The following is a 16,475-nucleotide window of genomic DNA, read 5'->3' on the forward strand; positions in this document are numbered from 1 at the left end:
CCAAAGCTTCCACTATATTTAATATACATTGTACAAATCGTTTGTTTCTCTTTGAAGACTGGAATCAAATTTTGTTTATTCTTATTTTGCCTTGCTTTAATATCCCCTAATGCCTAGCACAGTGACTTGGGAAAAGTAGACACTATACATTTTTTTTTTTTGGATGAGGAATTGTTTGTGTACAACTGTTCATAATTTCTAACTCCCACCCACCTGTAGCCAATGGCACTCATTACTGAGATGATTACCTGGAATGTAATTTATGGTCGAGAAAGATGATTTTCACTGTAAATCTGGCTCAAAAGAACACAAATTTATGATTTTGAATGTTTAAGACCCTGATCCAAATAAGAACTATCCAAAAATGAAGTCATTACAAAGGAATTGACTCTCTCGAATCTGAAGGAAACTATGTAAAACTGTATCACAAATGTCAGTAGTAGATAAGAATGTTAATGCTGTCAGTTTTCTCAAAATAAACAATCATGTGGATATGTCTTTTCCGGGAAACTTACCAAATTCTAAATCATTAGGGCTTGAAATTTTAAAACGTCGCTTAATAGTGACCACGAAGACACTAAACAAAGTGACAGACTGAGTAACTATTTCAACTTACTTTTGCAGATTTTTTAAGGAAGTCTGATTACATGAGGTCAACCTCCTCTCCAAAAAGCACTTCATATAGGAGTTTCCCAGACTGCTTTCCTCCAAGGGTTGCTTCAATTTCTTAGCCTATAGCTTATATGCTTTTGTGTGTTTTTTTAATGTTTATTTACTTACTTTGAGGGTGGGGATGGGGCAGAGAAAGAAGGAGAGGGAGAATCCTAGCAGGCTCAGTGCTGTTACATGGGGCTCAAACTCATGAATCGTGAGTGAGATCATGACCTGAGCCGAAATCAAGAAGTCAGATGCTTAACAGACTGGGCCACCCAGGCACTGTGGGTCTTTTGTGTTTTCTAAGTGCCCGATAATAAAAATGTCAACTTAATGATAATAATAAAGGCAGAATTATGGTTATCTGCCCACATCAAAATTGAGATGAAATCAGTCTTGAACCTTAATTCTCAAGCCTGTCTATATTCTTGAACGTTCACCTGGTTCCAGAACCAAATCCTCACCTGCTCTCTACACTTTTCCACTCTAAGCACCTCAAGTTCGCCAGGCCCAAATGAAACTCGAAAACCGCCCTCCTGCTCCATCTAATTCTATCTCTGTTAAATAAGTTATTCTCAGTCACTGACCCCACATCTGGTGTGGCTTTCAACCATGTCCTCTCCTTTATCTTTTATTTTCTGCCACACTGTTCTAAGGATTCATCCTCCAAAAGGACTCTTACATAGGAAACTTATGCTGTTCCCATATACCCAGCATCCAATTTTTGGGGGGGAGGTGGGGAACTACCCCTCTGCTCTTTGAGGTGAGGCTGTAAAGCACAATACCTACCCTATCCTCCCTTGGAAACAAGCATGTGACCTAGGCCTGTCAATTCACCGTACCTGATTCCTCTGGCATTCCTTTGTTACCGGTCAAAGGGGTAGGCTCGTGCTGCAGGTGGGGCCAGGGTTCCTCTCCTAGAGTTCATAATTAGGTAAAACAGATTCTCCTTCCACTAGGGTTGCTAATCTAGGAGTATGTGAATTGGCAACTACCAGCAGGCATCTTCCTGGCTACACGCAGGAAGGCTGTTTAAAGTAGAAAGAGAATGAGATTGAAGCAAAGAGGCATCAGTACCAATATGGAAAGCCAGAGAGTTTTGACGCTGTTTGACCCCCTGCAGCCAGTCGCTCCTTAAGTCCATCCCATCCCCGGACTTGCGCCAGATGATTCTGACTTGCCCATTTCTGGCTCGGTGCACTTGGACAAGCTCTTTAACTTCTCTGTGCATCTCTTGCGTCATCTATAAAAATGGGAGGTAACACATACCTACTCACAGAGTTGTATGAGGATCAGCATAGCAAATGCTCTGTAAATGTTAGCGAGGACTACGAAGTGCCAGTGAATACTGCTGTTGTTTAATCTAGTTTGAATCGGGGTCTTGTCGTAATTGAAAGGGTATTGATGAGTTTCAACTTTAAAAATGTGCTTGGAGTCAGTCCCTCCTCCCTCTGCTTTTCCATTATCACTGTCCCCATGGATTCCTGAGCAGTGTTTTAGCTGGCTTCTCTGGTTGCAGCTTTGCTGTCTACAACCCTCCCTAGTTACCAGCGCCACGGCTACCTTCACAAAACATCACTTTCTTTCTTTCTTTCTTTTTTTAATTTGTTTTCAGTTTATTTATTTTTGAGAGAGAGGAACAGAGCATGAGCAGGGGAGGGGCAGAGAAAGGAGACACAGAATCCAAAGCAGGCTCCGAGCTGTCAGCACAGAGCCTGAGGCGGGGCTCAAACTCAACGAACCGCAAGGTCATGACCTGAGCTGAAGTCAGATGCTTAACCGACTGAGCCATCCGGGTGCCCCAACATCACTTTCATCATGCAATTTCTCTGCTCCAGTTTGTGTTCAGACTCTTCTCCCTGGCTTCCCAGATTCGACCTTGTGTATCCAGTCTGAATCACCTCTCTCCCTAGCATTCCAGTCGACCTGACATCCGACCTGTCACAAGAGCAAGCCTTGCTTATTCGTGTCCCTGTCTTACCTCACCTGAGACATCAGGGTCGCCCCTCCCAGCTTCTTCCCTGCTGGATAATCAGCTCCAATCATGCGAATTCTCTCACTCTTCTAGGATACCTTTCGCAACCATCATGGTTTTCATGGATTTGCCCTCCTTGAGATTCTGTATCGTTTTCAATTCTGTACCATAGGCTATAATACACAATTATAGACATTTCTACATTGTGTCAGGTGAATCTAACTCATCCAATTAGGAAGTGAAGTTTTAGGTTACGTTTCTTTTGGCACAGCCCCTCAGTGGTAAGCACATAATAGACATCAAAGTCAATATTTTTTATAGGGCCCAATCATAACACAACCCTACTTTTCTTTTTTAATGTTTATTTATTTATTTTTGAGAGAGAGAGAAAGAGAGAACATAAGCAGGGGAAGGACAGAGAGAGAGGGAGACACAGACTCTGAATCAGGCTCCAGGCTCTGAGCTGCCAGCACAGAGCCCAATGAACTGTGAGATCATGACCTAAGCCGAAGTCGGACACTTAAATGACTGAGCCACCTAGGCGCCCCACACACCCCTACCTTTAAAATTTTGTGGTTTCAAGAAACTTTTTCTTCCAATTATGATAACTTCTGTTGCAGTTATCTAATCTTGATGCAAAAACTTGATTTTGAGAGGCACATAAATCTTAAATGACAAAATAAGGCAATATGACAATTTTAACATCGTTACATGTTTTTATTACATAAACAGTACAATATTCCTTGTGGGAGCTGATCTTCAGTTCTGCCTCTTGCTTTTATGGAATGTCAAGTATCTGTAGAAATTATCTAAGAATGATTTATGAAACACCTTGCACCCCCACCAGAAAAGCCTCAGAGCCCCCATTTTCCAACCAGATTCCTGAGAAAAATGATAGGTTTTGTTTATTCTACAGTGTAATACATAAATTCTTCTCAAGGTATAAAAAAGGGCAGACTTTTAAAATAAGAGTCTCCTTTTGTTTTCAAAGTTCTATAAAAAATACATCAAGTATGCTCACGTGTGTCCTTTGACCTAATATTCCAGTTTACCAGAAACAAAAAATAACAATAAACAAAGATATGCAAACCACATTAATCTTGCAGCAATACGATGTCTACATCATCATGAACACCTTGCAAGAGTAGCTCTCCTGGGTACGTAACAACCTTCCTTCGCTTGGCAGCCTTGAGAGTTCCGACCAATGCTTCAAAGAGATTGGCACATTTGTCGTCTTGGAAGAGGACCCCAAATTTCACGCTTAACTTCCCATCAGCATCTAATTTGAGAGAATACAGTGTTAGTCAATGCAAAGTCTATTTCTTGCCCCCATAAATGGCAGATTTACCTAATCTTTAAAAAAAACATCTGGGACGCCTTGGGTGGCTCAGTCGGTTGAGCGTCCGACTTCGGCTCAGGTCACGATCTCACACTCCGTGAGTTCGAGCCCCGCGTCGGGCTCTGTGCTGACAGCTCAGAGCCTGGAGCCTGCTTCAGATTCTGTGTCTCCCCATCTCTCTGCCCCTCCCCTGCTCATGCTCTGTCTCTGTCTCAAAAATAAATAAAAACATTAAAAAAAAAAACAAAAAAACATCTAACTGTATTCGCCAAGATTACAATTTAACAGTTCACGCTCAAATCAGACGTAATCTCTTGCCAGATCCAAAAAGTGGCGGAATAAGTACACTGTGTTACACACCTCCTAGCCTTCGTGTCATCTGGACAACCAAGACCCATTTACAAAAAGTCAATGTGTCACAGTGTTACTACTGTGGACCAATTCCCTCTATATTTTGATTTTTTAATTGTGGCGTTGCTGAATCAATAAAAATAACAAATACTGGAGAACCTTTAGGTCAGGAGCAGTGTTTCTCTTAAGTGTGCTCTAAACACACTCAGGAGGGAACTGGTGACCTTAAAAATGAAGAAATCCCTTGGGAAGCCTGGGTGGCTCAGTTGGTTGGGCATCCGACTTTGTCTCAGGTCATGATCCCACAGTTTGTGACTTCGAGCCCCACGTCGGGCTCTGTGCTGACAGCTCAGAGCCTGGAGCCTGCTTCGGATTCTGTGTCCCCCTCTCTCTCCGCCCCACCCCTGCTCGTCCTCTGTCTCTCTCTCTGTGTCCATCTGTCTCTCTCAAAAGTAAACATTAAAAAAAAAAAATGAAGAAATCCCAGGCACCAGAGCACCTGGGTGGCTCAGTCGGTTAAGCATCTGACCCTTAATTTCAGCTCAGGTCATGAGGTCCCATGAGGACCCATGGGGTCCCAGATGGGCATGGAGTTTGCTTAATATTCTCTCTCTCTGTCTCTGTCTCTGTCTCTCTCTCCCTCCCTCCCTCCCTCTCTCCCTCTCTTTCTCTCTCTCTTTCTCATCCACTGCCCCTCCCCAACCCATGCTTGCTCTGCTATCTCGAAATATAATATTACTAAGAGAAGGCAATCTGAAAAGGCTACATGCTGTATGATTCCAACTACAGGACATTCTGGAAAAGGCAAAACAAAGGAAAACGATAAAATTAAATAAAAAGATCAGTGGGCTTCAGGAGTTGGGCGGGGGACACAAACAGGCAGCGCACAGAGGATTTCGAGAGCAGTGAATACATTCCGTAAAATACTATACTGATGGATACATGTCATTATACATTTATCCAAACCCACACAATGTACACCACCAAGAGTGAATCATAAATTACGGACTGTGGTTGATGATGTGTTAATGTGCTAATGTAGATGATCAACTGTAACAAATGCACAATTCTGGTGGGGGATGCTGATAATGGGGGAGCTATCCATGTGTGGGGATAACAGGTATGCAGGAAATCTCTGTACCTTCCTCTCAGTTTTATTGTAGTCTAAAACTGCTTTAAAAAATTAAGACTTTTTTAAGAAAATAAGGTAAACAAAAGGTGGATCTTTGGTTAAGAATCAATCAGTGCTGGGCACTGGAGGCAAGTAGATGGAAGTGTGGAGCCACTTTCTAGCTTTTGAAGAAATGGCTTTAGTTCCCACAAGGAAATAAGAAATATACACATAGTAAGTAAAGCGACAGTGCAAAGCAGTATGTGATTGGATGTCCAGTAAGGAGCCAAGACTAACCCCTTGCAGTTTGGAGAAAGGCAACATGACTCGGGGCTAAAACGGGAGGGGAAGACTTTATGGAGGAGGCAGCACTGGCCCTGACCTTTAAAAAGAGTGCAAATGGGGTGCCTGGGTGGCTCAGTCGGTTGAGCGTCCGACTTCGCCTCAGGTCATGACCTCACTGCTTGTGGGTTCGAGCCCCGTATCGGGTTCTGTGCTGACAGCTCAGAGCCTGGAGCCTGCTTCGGATTCCGTGTCCCGCTCTCTCTCTGCCCCTCCCTCACTCATCCTCTGTCTCTCTCTCCCTCTCTCTCTCAAGAATAAATAAAACATTAAAAAAAAAAATTAAACTTTGACTTTTCAACTTCCAGCGGCAGGACCCTTTGTTCGCAATAAGAACCTTTTACTGGTCACAGAAATAACAGGAGCTGCTAGGTAACCTTGAATAGGGCCTCCAAGCTCTGAGCTGCACTTACCTCATCTATACAATGAAGGTCAAAGTACTCCTCACGGATTGTTGCAAAGATGAAAAGATAGATTAGGCATAAAGGCTTTGTTTCTTTTTCTTTTTTAAATGTTTAGTTATTTTTGAGAGAGAAAGTGTGAATGGGGGAAGGACAGAGAAAGAAAGAGGAAGACACGGAATCAGAAGAAGGCTCCAGGCTGTCAGCACAGAACTCGAACTCACGAACTGTGAGCTCGTGACCTGAGCTGAAGTCAGACGCTTAACTGACTGAGCCACCCAGGCACCCCTGGACATAAAGGCTTTTATGGAGAGCTCAACATATGGTAAATTCTCAATTCAGGTTAAATTTTTGAAAGGCACCAAAGGCAAAAACCTGGGTGTAATCTTGGAGCTCTGCCCACTCACTCTTCAATCTCACAAGTGAGATTCGTATCTTCTGTTGCTCTCGTCTCCTCTCCATTGACAATTAATTTCTTGGTTCAGCCTGGAGTTGTCTCCTGTGGATAACTAACTGCAAGACTCCTCACCAGCCTCCCTTTCTCCATGTCTGTCCCCAGTACGTCCTCCATATTGGCGCAGAATAAAAAATGTGAAAGAAACCTTTAAGAAGCCAATCCAATTGATTTTTTTTTTTAAGTAAACCCTACCCTCAATATGGGGCTCAAACTCATGACCCCAAGATCAAGAGTCACAGGCTCCACTGACTAAGCCAGCCAGGTACCCCTTGTTGATGATACTCTTCTACTTTAACCTCCCAATGGCTCCCTACCACCTTCAAATAGTGATGCCCGTGGCATGGCAGGTAAGACCCTTCACTCTCTGGCCCTTGCACACCCTCTCCCCTTGTCTTCTGCCATATCATTCTCTGCACCTTTTGATCCAGTCAAAATCAACGACTTGCTGTTACCCAGGGTGACATGAGAGATTGTGCCTTAGCAGTTTTGCCCATGTTGAGCCATCTGCCCAGCATCCCAGACCCTTTCCTCTAGCTAAATTCTTTTTCTTTCAGAATGGGCTCAAACGTCACCTTTTCTGAGAAGTCCTCTGTGATTCCCTCAGTTGAGTTAATAACTCTTCTTATAAAATTAAGTATGTATCAAAGCACTCACCATCAATTATAGTAACAGCTAATGTGTATTGAGTACTTGCTATGTTCGTAGAACTATTCAGTGCATTTTAACTCACTTAAATGTTCAGTGCATTTTAACTCAGCAATTAAAACTCACTTCATCCTCATTTTATGAAAGGTAAGGCACAATTGGTTGCAAGAAACACCATTATTTTATGTTCTAATTAAACTGCCAAGGGCGCCTGGGTGGCTCAGTAGGTTGAGCGTCCATCCGACTTTGGCTCAGGTCATGATCTCACAGTTTTTGAGTTTGATCCCCACATCGGGCTCTGTGCTGACAGTGCGGAGCCTGGAGCCTGCTTCGGATTCTGTGTCTCCTTCTCTTTCTGCCCCTCTCTGGCTCGTGCTCTTTCTCTCTTAAAAATAAACTGCCAATTTAACCATAGCACACCATGTATAATAAGATGCATCCTTATTTTTGGAGATTTTTAAGTGAGGGGAGGAGGGTGCACCTGGATGGCTCAGTCAGTTAAGTGTCCGACTCTTGACTTTGGCTCAGGTCATGATCTCATGGTTAGTGAGTTCGAGCCCCATGTCAGGCTCTGCACTGACCGTGTGGAGCCTGCTTGAGATTCTCTCTGTCTCCCTCTTTCTCTGTCCCTCCCCTGAGAGCATATGTGTGTGCTCTCTCTCTCTCTTTCTCTTTCTCAATAAATAAATAAATAAACTTAAAAAAAAAATAGTATGGGGGGAAAAGTGTCTTTGAATCATTGAAATAGAGTATTATTATCCAAATAAGGAAACCAAGGCACAAAAATGTTTAGCAATGTGCCCAAGGTCACACAGTAAGTGGTAAGGGAGCTGGGATTCATTCCTGAAGAGTCTTGACTCCAGAGCTCACGCTCTTAACCACTTCCCAATACAAGCGTCCAGTTGATCTGCCTGTCTTCCCACTACTTACAGAGGCCCACAGGGGCTGAGATGGAATTTTATTTATTTCCACATGTCCCGTACTTGAGCACAAAAGGCAGCTCTCAAGAAATATTTGCTGAATGAAAGAATTTAAATCTCCAGATAATCTTTATCCACTTATTTTTTTCTACTGGATGAAAAATAAAAACACTTTATTTTATTCTATTTTTTTATTTTTTATTTTCTTTAACATTTATTTTCGAGAGACAGAGCACAAGTGGGGGAGGGGCAGAGGGAGAGGGAGACACAGAATCTGAAGCAGGCTCCAGGCTGTGAGCTGTCAGCACAGAGCCTGGTCAGAGCGGGGCTCAAACTCATGAACCATGAGATCATGACCTGAACCGAAGTCAGATGCTTAACCGACTGAGCCACCCAGGTGTCCTTTTTCTTTTTTTAATTTTTTTTAATGTTTATTTATTTTTGAGAGACAGAGAGAGACAGAGTATGAACAGGGGAGGGGCAGAGAGAGAGAGAGAAAGACACAGAATCTGAAGATGCTCCAGACTCTGAGCTGTCAGCACAGAGCCCGACGCGGGGCTTGAACTCACAAGCTGTGAGATCATGACCTGAGCCGAATTTGGTTGCTTAACCAACTGAGCCACCCAGGCACCCTCCAGGTGTCCTTTAAAGGACTTTATTTAAAAAAAAAAAAATAGATACAACTAAATCCATCAATTTCCAACTTCACCTAGTACATCACATTTAGATTAGTCTAAAAATAATTAATCTAAATCGTAATTTACATTAGTCAAAATTATCCCAGACGCAATTTATATAGTTAACCATAACATATCCCCATAGATGACTTCCAACTCAATAAGTCATCTATTTCCAGGAACAAGTTAGTCAAGGAGGCCCGGGGAAGTGGCAAAGTTCGAAATGTTTCATCCTCACAGAAATTATGATAATTACACTTTGGTCTCCTAGTTTGGAAAGTTGCTAATTTTAAGTACAGGTTCAGTTTGCCCTAGTAGAATAATAACACTGTTCTAGGGTAAAGGTTAGAACTTTAAATGCAATTCAATCTGACCAATAAACCCTAGGCTAACGTGGAGAAAGATCTAAGAGAGAAGAAAATCCTACAAATCTTTGGAAACACATCTTTAATATTGTTAACAATCTAAACAATAGTACTACTCCCAAGAGCAACATGACCTCACAGAACTCTGGAGAAATTGGAAAGGTAGAAACGAGGAACAAAGGTAGATAGATCACTATGGAAAATAAGACTCGGGAAACTTCCATCAAGTGGATGTAGTGAACTGGGTGGGAGAAAAATGGGGTTAGGAAAGATGCTGCATTTGTTTGATCGGAGAACCAAGTAAGTTACGTTCTCCACACCTCCCTAGTGGTCTCCACAAACACCCCAAATTCAGCTCATGCGTTTCTTCCTTTACTGACCTGCCCTGTACTTCAAAGTCTTGCCTGATATTCAAGGCTTTATTAAGTGCCCCAATTACTATAGCTTCCAATAATCTACTTCTCTAGGACCACACTGAATTTGAATGTCAGCACTCCACACTGCTCCCTGAAGACTTCCATGTCCTAATCCCAAGAAACCGTATGTTTCCTTATATGGCAAATGAAAATTTGCAGATATGATAAAATGAAGGGTCTTGAAATGGGGAGATTATCCTGGACTTATCTGGGGGAGCCCAATGTAATCACAAGTGTCCTTAAGAATGGAAGGGAGAAGCAGACAAGGGGCTCAGACTGATGTAATATGAGGGCACAACCAGCTGTTGCCGGCTTTGAAGATGGAGAAAGGAGGACACGAACCAAGGAATGCAGGTTGACCCTAGAAGCTAGAAAAAGACTAGGAAACAGACGCTCCAGAACTTCCAGAAAGGAATACACTCTTGCCCACACCTTGATTTTAGCCCAAGGAGACCCTTATCAGAATCTGTTGTGGTCTGAAAGTTGGTGTCCTCTCAAAATTCATATGCAAATCCTAACTCCCAAAGGTAACAATATTGGTAGGTGGGGCCTTTGGGAGGTGCTCAAGTCATGAGGGTCATGAGTCATAAGAATCACTTCCTTTATAAAAGAGGCTGCAAAGAGATCCCAGCCCCTTTCACCATGTGAGGATACAACAAATCTACAAGTGGAGAAGGGCTCTCACCTCACTGGTCTGGCACCCTGACGGTGGACTTCCAGCATCTAGAATATGAGAGAATTACACTTCTGCTGTTTATGAGCCACCCAGTCTGTGGTAATTTGTTACAACAGCCTAAACAGACTAAGACGGACACCCAACCTCCATTACTGTTAAGATACGGAACGTGTTGTTTTACGTCGCTAAGTTTGTGGTAGTGTTACCACAGCAGTAGAGAACTACTACCGGGGACACTTGACACTAATGGCTCAATGGGATTCCAAGGATGTCTCATTTCAGGTGATCTGTGATCTGAAAGCAGACAGAGCTATAAGAAGAGTCAAGCTATGATGACAAAACAACTCTTATGAGGTACTTTTCATTTATTTATTTATTTTATTTTTATTAAAAATATTTTAATGCATATTTATTTATTTTTGAGAGTGCCAGCAGGGAGGGGCAGAGAGAGAGTGAGAGAGAATATGAAACAGGCCTATGAGGTACTTTTTAAAGCTGTTGGTCACTTACGTGATGTCATTTTAAAACTTAAGAGTTTCGTTATCCTAGTTGTTGCTGAATATGTCTATGGCTCTTACAATTTTCAGAATGTTCCCCCAAACTCTTGTATATCTTATCTGAGATGTGCAAATACCTAAAGCTACAAACATAATAGTTACTTTCATCACAACTTGGAAAAGGACACTAAAACTACCAATTTTACATGGCACTGATTTCACGGTAGCTGTTTACATGCTGCTAACGGAAAAGCTCACTTAAAAAAAATTACCTAGGGGCGCCTGGGTGGCTCAGTCGGTTGAGCATCCGACTTCAGCTCAGGTCATGATCTTGCCGTACGTGAGTTCAAGCCCCGTGTCAGGCTCTGTGCTGACAGCTTGGAGCCTGGAGCCTGTTTCAGACACTGTGTCTCCCTCTCTCTCTGCCCCTCCCCCACTCATGCTCTGTCTCTCTCTCTCTCTGTCAAAAATAAACATTAAAAAAAATTTTTTTTAATTACCTAAAGTTTAGTTATATGTACATAAAAATACTTGACTGTACAAAACTCAAGAATTGGGAGAAAATAAAGACAATTTAATATAATTTCAATCTGAGTCCGTAGTCATTTGGAAGTTTATAAGATGGTGGCAAGATAAAGGAAAAACAGATGAACTTTAATAGTGTGGCACAAAAAAATTTGACCATGATTTAATTACCAGATTTCAATGCAGCCAGATTAAAAGGCACAGCAATTTTCTTTGCATTCAAAGGGTAATGAAATAACTCAACTATTCCTTACATCAAGAATCACAATATCCCCAAGGCTCTGTGTCTTCAGAAATCACTCCATGGCTGAGGGCGGAGCTTCCATAACTATGTCCTGACGTCCTGGGTGACACTTTCATTGGGTCCTTCTTGCTCTGAGTTGAACTCAGGATACTGTGTCTGTGTTATCATACTTACTTTTTTAAATTTTTTTAAAGTTTTATTTATTTTTACTTTGAGGGAGAGAGAGAGAGAGAGAGAGCGTGCGCACAAGCAGGGGACAGGCAGAGAGAAGGAAAGACAAAATCCCAAGCAGGCTCTGCACCATCAGCGCAGAGCCCGATGCGGGGCTTGAACTCACGAACCGTGAGGTCATGATCTGAGCTGAGATCAAGAGTTGGACGCTTCACCAACTGAGCCACCCAGGCGCCCCTCATACTTACTTTTTGAACCCAGACGATGAATTTCCTCCACTAGGAGGTTGACTTCGTGATCCACATTCATTGTTGCCTGAGGAAGAAAGTAAGTCTATATTATTACCATTTCTATATCCCATTAACCGCATCTTGCCAAATCCAAGGGCCATTTCTTTTTTTTTTTTCATGTTGCATTTGTCTTTGTTAATTTGCCATGTCTCTCTTCCTAAAAATACTTGTGTGGTGTACACGACACCAGACTACCTCCATTTCCCCTCTTTATATCTTTCCCTTTGGGCTGGCCCTCTTCCTATTCTACACAGGATAATGGGGACAGTGCAGCTATTTTCCTTGCACCCACTATTAACTCTAAGCCCATCCTCATGGTGCTCTGCCCTGCACCAAAATTACAAAGGCGAGTGACACAGGACCTGCCCTCAGGGAACTCACCGTTCGGAACAGAGAAAGACGTGAGTTGGAAAATAGCAATGTGATAGCATTCCTTGAGTGGTGAGTCCAACCATCAGGGGAGGACAAAGGAGGAAGCCACAGAGGACTTTGTAGAGGTCAGTGGAGAGAGATGAACTGGGAAGACCGTCGACAAAGGGTGCTCTATGAATGGGGAAGAGTGTGTGCAAAAGCCCAGAAGCAAAGGAGGAAAAGCACAGCGCGTTTGAGGCAGGTCCTCAGCCAGAAGCTGGAGTGCCAAGATAAAGGAACACACTCCCCACCTTCCCCGAGCCTGAGGACGCGTGGGGAAAGCAGATCAATAACGGGGCAATTTTAATAGTCTTAGATTCGCGCGGTGATGCTGCTGGGTCACACGCAGGGCACCGCATCCTTCCCTGGGCAGTGCCCGCTACCGCCTGAGGGCAATGGAGACCTGTGGTGAGGACCATTCATCTCAGAGAGGAGTCCGGGACCAACAGGAGTGGAGAGACCTACCTTGGTTCACTAGGCCTTCTTCAGGGTTGTACACTAAAGACCCTTGACCCATGAAGTCAGTCTAGAGGAGACCTGCCCCTGTTTTTTAAAATGAAAGCTCCATTGATGCATGTGTGTGATGGTGTGGGCAGGAGGGATAGATGTAAGAGCGGACTGGGGAGCCATATAAGAGAACATTTTCCTAACAAGCAACACCAACAATTAGTTTGCCCTTGTTATTGGTAGCATTGAGGCAGCAGTATGGATCTGTGAGGGCTACTGAGGAAATCAGCCCTCACTGGACAGGAAAAGGAGTCAAATGCCGAAGGGAATCATGATCCTCTCCAGTTCTGACTCTCTGGCTTCCTCCCGCTTGGAACATTTATCTCTTTAACACTACCCTCCCCTCCTACTCGCCCCCATAATCAGCAGCACACTTCAGACCTAGCTCTCCTTTAATAATGAGACTCGGGGCGCCTGGGTGGCGCAGTCGGTTAAGTGTCCGACTTCAGCCAGGTCACGATCTCGCGGTCCGTGAGTTCGGGCCCCGTGTCAGGCTCTGGGCTGATGGCTCAGAGCCTGGAGCCTGTTTCCGATTCTGTGTCTCCCTCTCTCTCTGCCCCTCCCCCGTTCATGCTCTGTCTCTCTCTGTCCCAAAAATAAATAAACGTTGAAAAAAATATATTAAAAAAAAATAAAAAATAATGAGACTCAACGAGGAAATCCCACTATTAATGTGAATACCTGCCTCAAATTAAGCAGATGTATGCAGGTTCCGTTTAAAGAAAGGAAAGCAACCAGCATTTTTTTGTATAGTTAATTACACGCGAAACTCCTTATCTGTGTTAATTCATGTAATCCTAAGAAAACTTTGCAAAGTATTTATTATTTATCGCCATTTTACGGATGATGAAACTGGCTCACTTCAATGCTGTTGTCCCACAATCATATGCTGTTTCTACAACATCATTCTGGCTTTTTTTTTTTCTTTTCTTCTTCTTCCTCTTCTTCCTGGTTAGTATGCAAAGTGTGCTAAATATAATAGTGAGTCGTGTTTGAAATACTGCATGCTGAGCACTTACTAAGGCAGAACACTTACAAAGCAAGAAAGGCTCCCTGCCCAGACCCCTACCAGTAGGAAAATAACAGGATTAGGAACTATTGCTACATACATAATTTGGCATGATGTATGTATGTATGTATGTATGTACGTATTTATGTATTTATTTTCTTAGCAAGGACAAAGTGGGGGCGGGGGGCAGGATACTCATTGTTGTTACACATTGTAAAGCCCATGACATTTTGTAAGGACAGAAGCCTGGGACTGGGGGTAAGCCAAGAACAATGAGGAGAGGCCATCAGCAGAGCAAGTCTAAGGGGAAGAAAGAGATTTTCAGTGGGAGGCTCAAGCTCAAGGGAAGGCGGTGGCAGATGCTAGTCGGGCCCTCTAACTGTGTCAGAATCTAATTAGCCATTGTGCGTGGGCACCACAAAGAAAGCGGAACGTCGGAGGGTTGGCACACATGCTGAAATATACACTTAATACATTTAATGACCTTCTCACAGTTTTTGTCTTGTTTGTTTGTTAAGTTTAGAGGCAATACACGGAGATTTTCTCACGTTCGAGGCATAAAGCCTGCTGGGGTGGGGACGCCTGGGAATCAGCAGCCGGCGGTACAGCGGCACGCTGGGGGCTGGCCACTTCTTTCAGCGGTCCTTCGCAGTCCCAGACTAGCAGCTGGTGGGGGTCAAAGGAGGACTCGGGTTCCTTCCTGCCAGCCCGCTGGCGCGCACACGCTCCATATTTGGTCATCACTGCTCCAAGTTTGGGAGCTGGCCCGGAAGGGGTCCCCAGCCCCAGTCCCCTGCAGGCCATCACACGGTCACCACCCGCACCAGTGTAGGGCTGGGGAGCGGGGGAGTCGGGGCCCGGACCGCACCGCGGACTCCGGGGCAGCCCCCGCGGGAAGGGCCGAGTCCCGGAAGCCTTTGTCTCCGCGAGTCCGCGCCAGCGCCGCGCGCCCCGCGCTCCCCCGGTGGCCGGTGCGCCCCGGCGAGCCGAGAAAGCCAGCGCCCAAACCGGGGGACGGCAGTCGACCCCGCTCGGGGGTCCCCGCGCCCCCAGGGTCTCGCATCACCCCCACCCTCCACACCCACGATTTGGAGCCTACGGGACCGCACCCACCGCTGGCGCCGCAGAGTCCGCGGCCGCGGGGCCACCGCAGTCCTCGGGGGAGCCTGTCCCCTCACCCCCAGCCCTCCCCCGCCCCGCTCTGCAGATCGAGCTCCCGCGCCACCGGCAAGTGCAAAGCGGACACACTGCACCGCGGAGCAAGCCTTCACCTGGCTACGGGTTTCTCTCCCCGCCCCACCCCCCCCCCCATCCCGGGCCGGCACGATGTCACGTGAGCCGATGCGGAAGTCGGCAGAACTGGGGTCGTAGGGGCGCGCCCACCCGATACCCCCTCTGCCGGGTCTCAGCCCAATTCCAGTTACAACCTCCACGCGCCTCGGTCCCTCCCGGTCCCGGCTCCCCACCCGCAGCCCCCGATCCCCCGTCTGCCTAGCCTCCACCGGACACCCCTGTCCATCCTTTATGACTGCCCATCACCTTCCCGGGAGACCCACTCACCTCTCCGCCTCTTTATCTTTTCTCGGAAAAAGCCGGTGCAGAGTCGGTCGGGACCTGGCTAATGTGTTCAACTCACCGGGGAGGAAGAGGCTGGGGAAGGAAGTGACTGAGGCGAGGAGAAAGGCTGGTGTGGAGGAGGGGGGGGTGGGGGGGTGGGAGGTGAGTTTAAGCGCTCGGGAAAGGGGCCGCCCACACTCCCAGGGACAAGCCTATGAGAAGGAAACTCGGGAGAGGAGAGCCGGAGAAGGGGGCCGACTCCCGGCAGGTGGCGGGGCGCCCGAGGCTTCTAGGAATACGGACTCAGAACTTCCAAGAGTGCCACCGTTCCTCCGCGCCACTCGGTGCCAATAATTCCCAACCTCCACCTCGGATCCTGGGCATTGATTTCCTGCCAGGATCTCTCTCTTTTAACATAAGAAAGAACGCGCCCACAACGTGACGACTGCTGAGATCTCCTAGGAGGAACGTGACATTGGTTCTCTATGCCAGGAGTGGGGGTGTCCAGAAAACCAGGAACAGGGCAGCAGGATAGACTGATGGGGGGGGGGGGGGCGCGGAGGGGGGAGTATTCTTGAAAACTAATTTGTTCTACTGCAAAGAAATTTTGTTTGGACAATGTTAGTTCTTGATTCTGAGTGAATATAACTTTCTTCTCTTCATTCAATATCCTACATTTAACTGCACAATTCAATCTATTCATACTCCCTTTATTTTGGTCACTGTTGTTTTACTCAGTGTGTGTGTGTGTGTGTGTGTGTGTGTGTGTACGCGCATGTGAGAGCACGCAAGACAGAAAGAAAGAGGAGAGAAAAGGAGAGAGAGACATACTTGCTATACCGAGAGTCCCTTCAAAAAGGAGGACACCTAGGTGGCCCAGTCCGTTAAAGGTGGGACTCTTGATTTCTGCCCAGGTCATGATCTCACTTTGTTAG

At 45.4% G+C, this 16,475-nt stretch overlaps 1 protein-coding gene across 2 annotated transcripts; it reads right to left on the reverse strand.

Moving 5' to 3' along the window:
- Window positions 1-3,325: 3,325 nt before the first annotated feature.
- ABRACL (ABRA C-terminal like) lies at window positions 3,326-15,703 on the reverse strand. 2 transcript variants are annotated; one of them, XM_027056758.2, is made up of 3 exons: window positions 15,544-15,703; window positions 12,015-12,081; window positions 3,326-3,908 (listed from the first exon to the last, which is right to left on the reverse strand). In XM_027056758.2, exons 2-3 carry the CDS (start codon window positions 12,073-12,075, stop codon window positions 3,724-3,726), a joined length of 246 nt encoding a protein of 81 aa, XP_026912559.1. In that variant the 5' UTR covers window positions 12,076-12,081; window positions 15,544-15,703; the 3' UTR covers window positions 3,326-3,723. The 2 variants fall into 2 exon arrangements, with proteins under 2 accessions (XP_026912559.1, XP_053078147.1); XM_053222172.1 differs by having other exon boundaries at window positions 15,620-15,700.
- Between the last annotated feature and the right edge of the window lie 772 nt (window positions 15,704-16,475).

Source organism: Acinonyx jubatus, chromosome B2 (assembly GCF_027475565.1).
Source record: "Acinonyx jubatus isolate Ajub_Pintada_27869175 chromosome B2, VMU_Ajub_asm_v1.0, whole genome shotgun sequence".
Lineage (NCBI taxonomy): Eukaryota > Metazoa > Chordata > Mammalia > Carnivora > Felidae > Acinonyx > Acinonyx jubatus.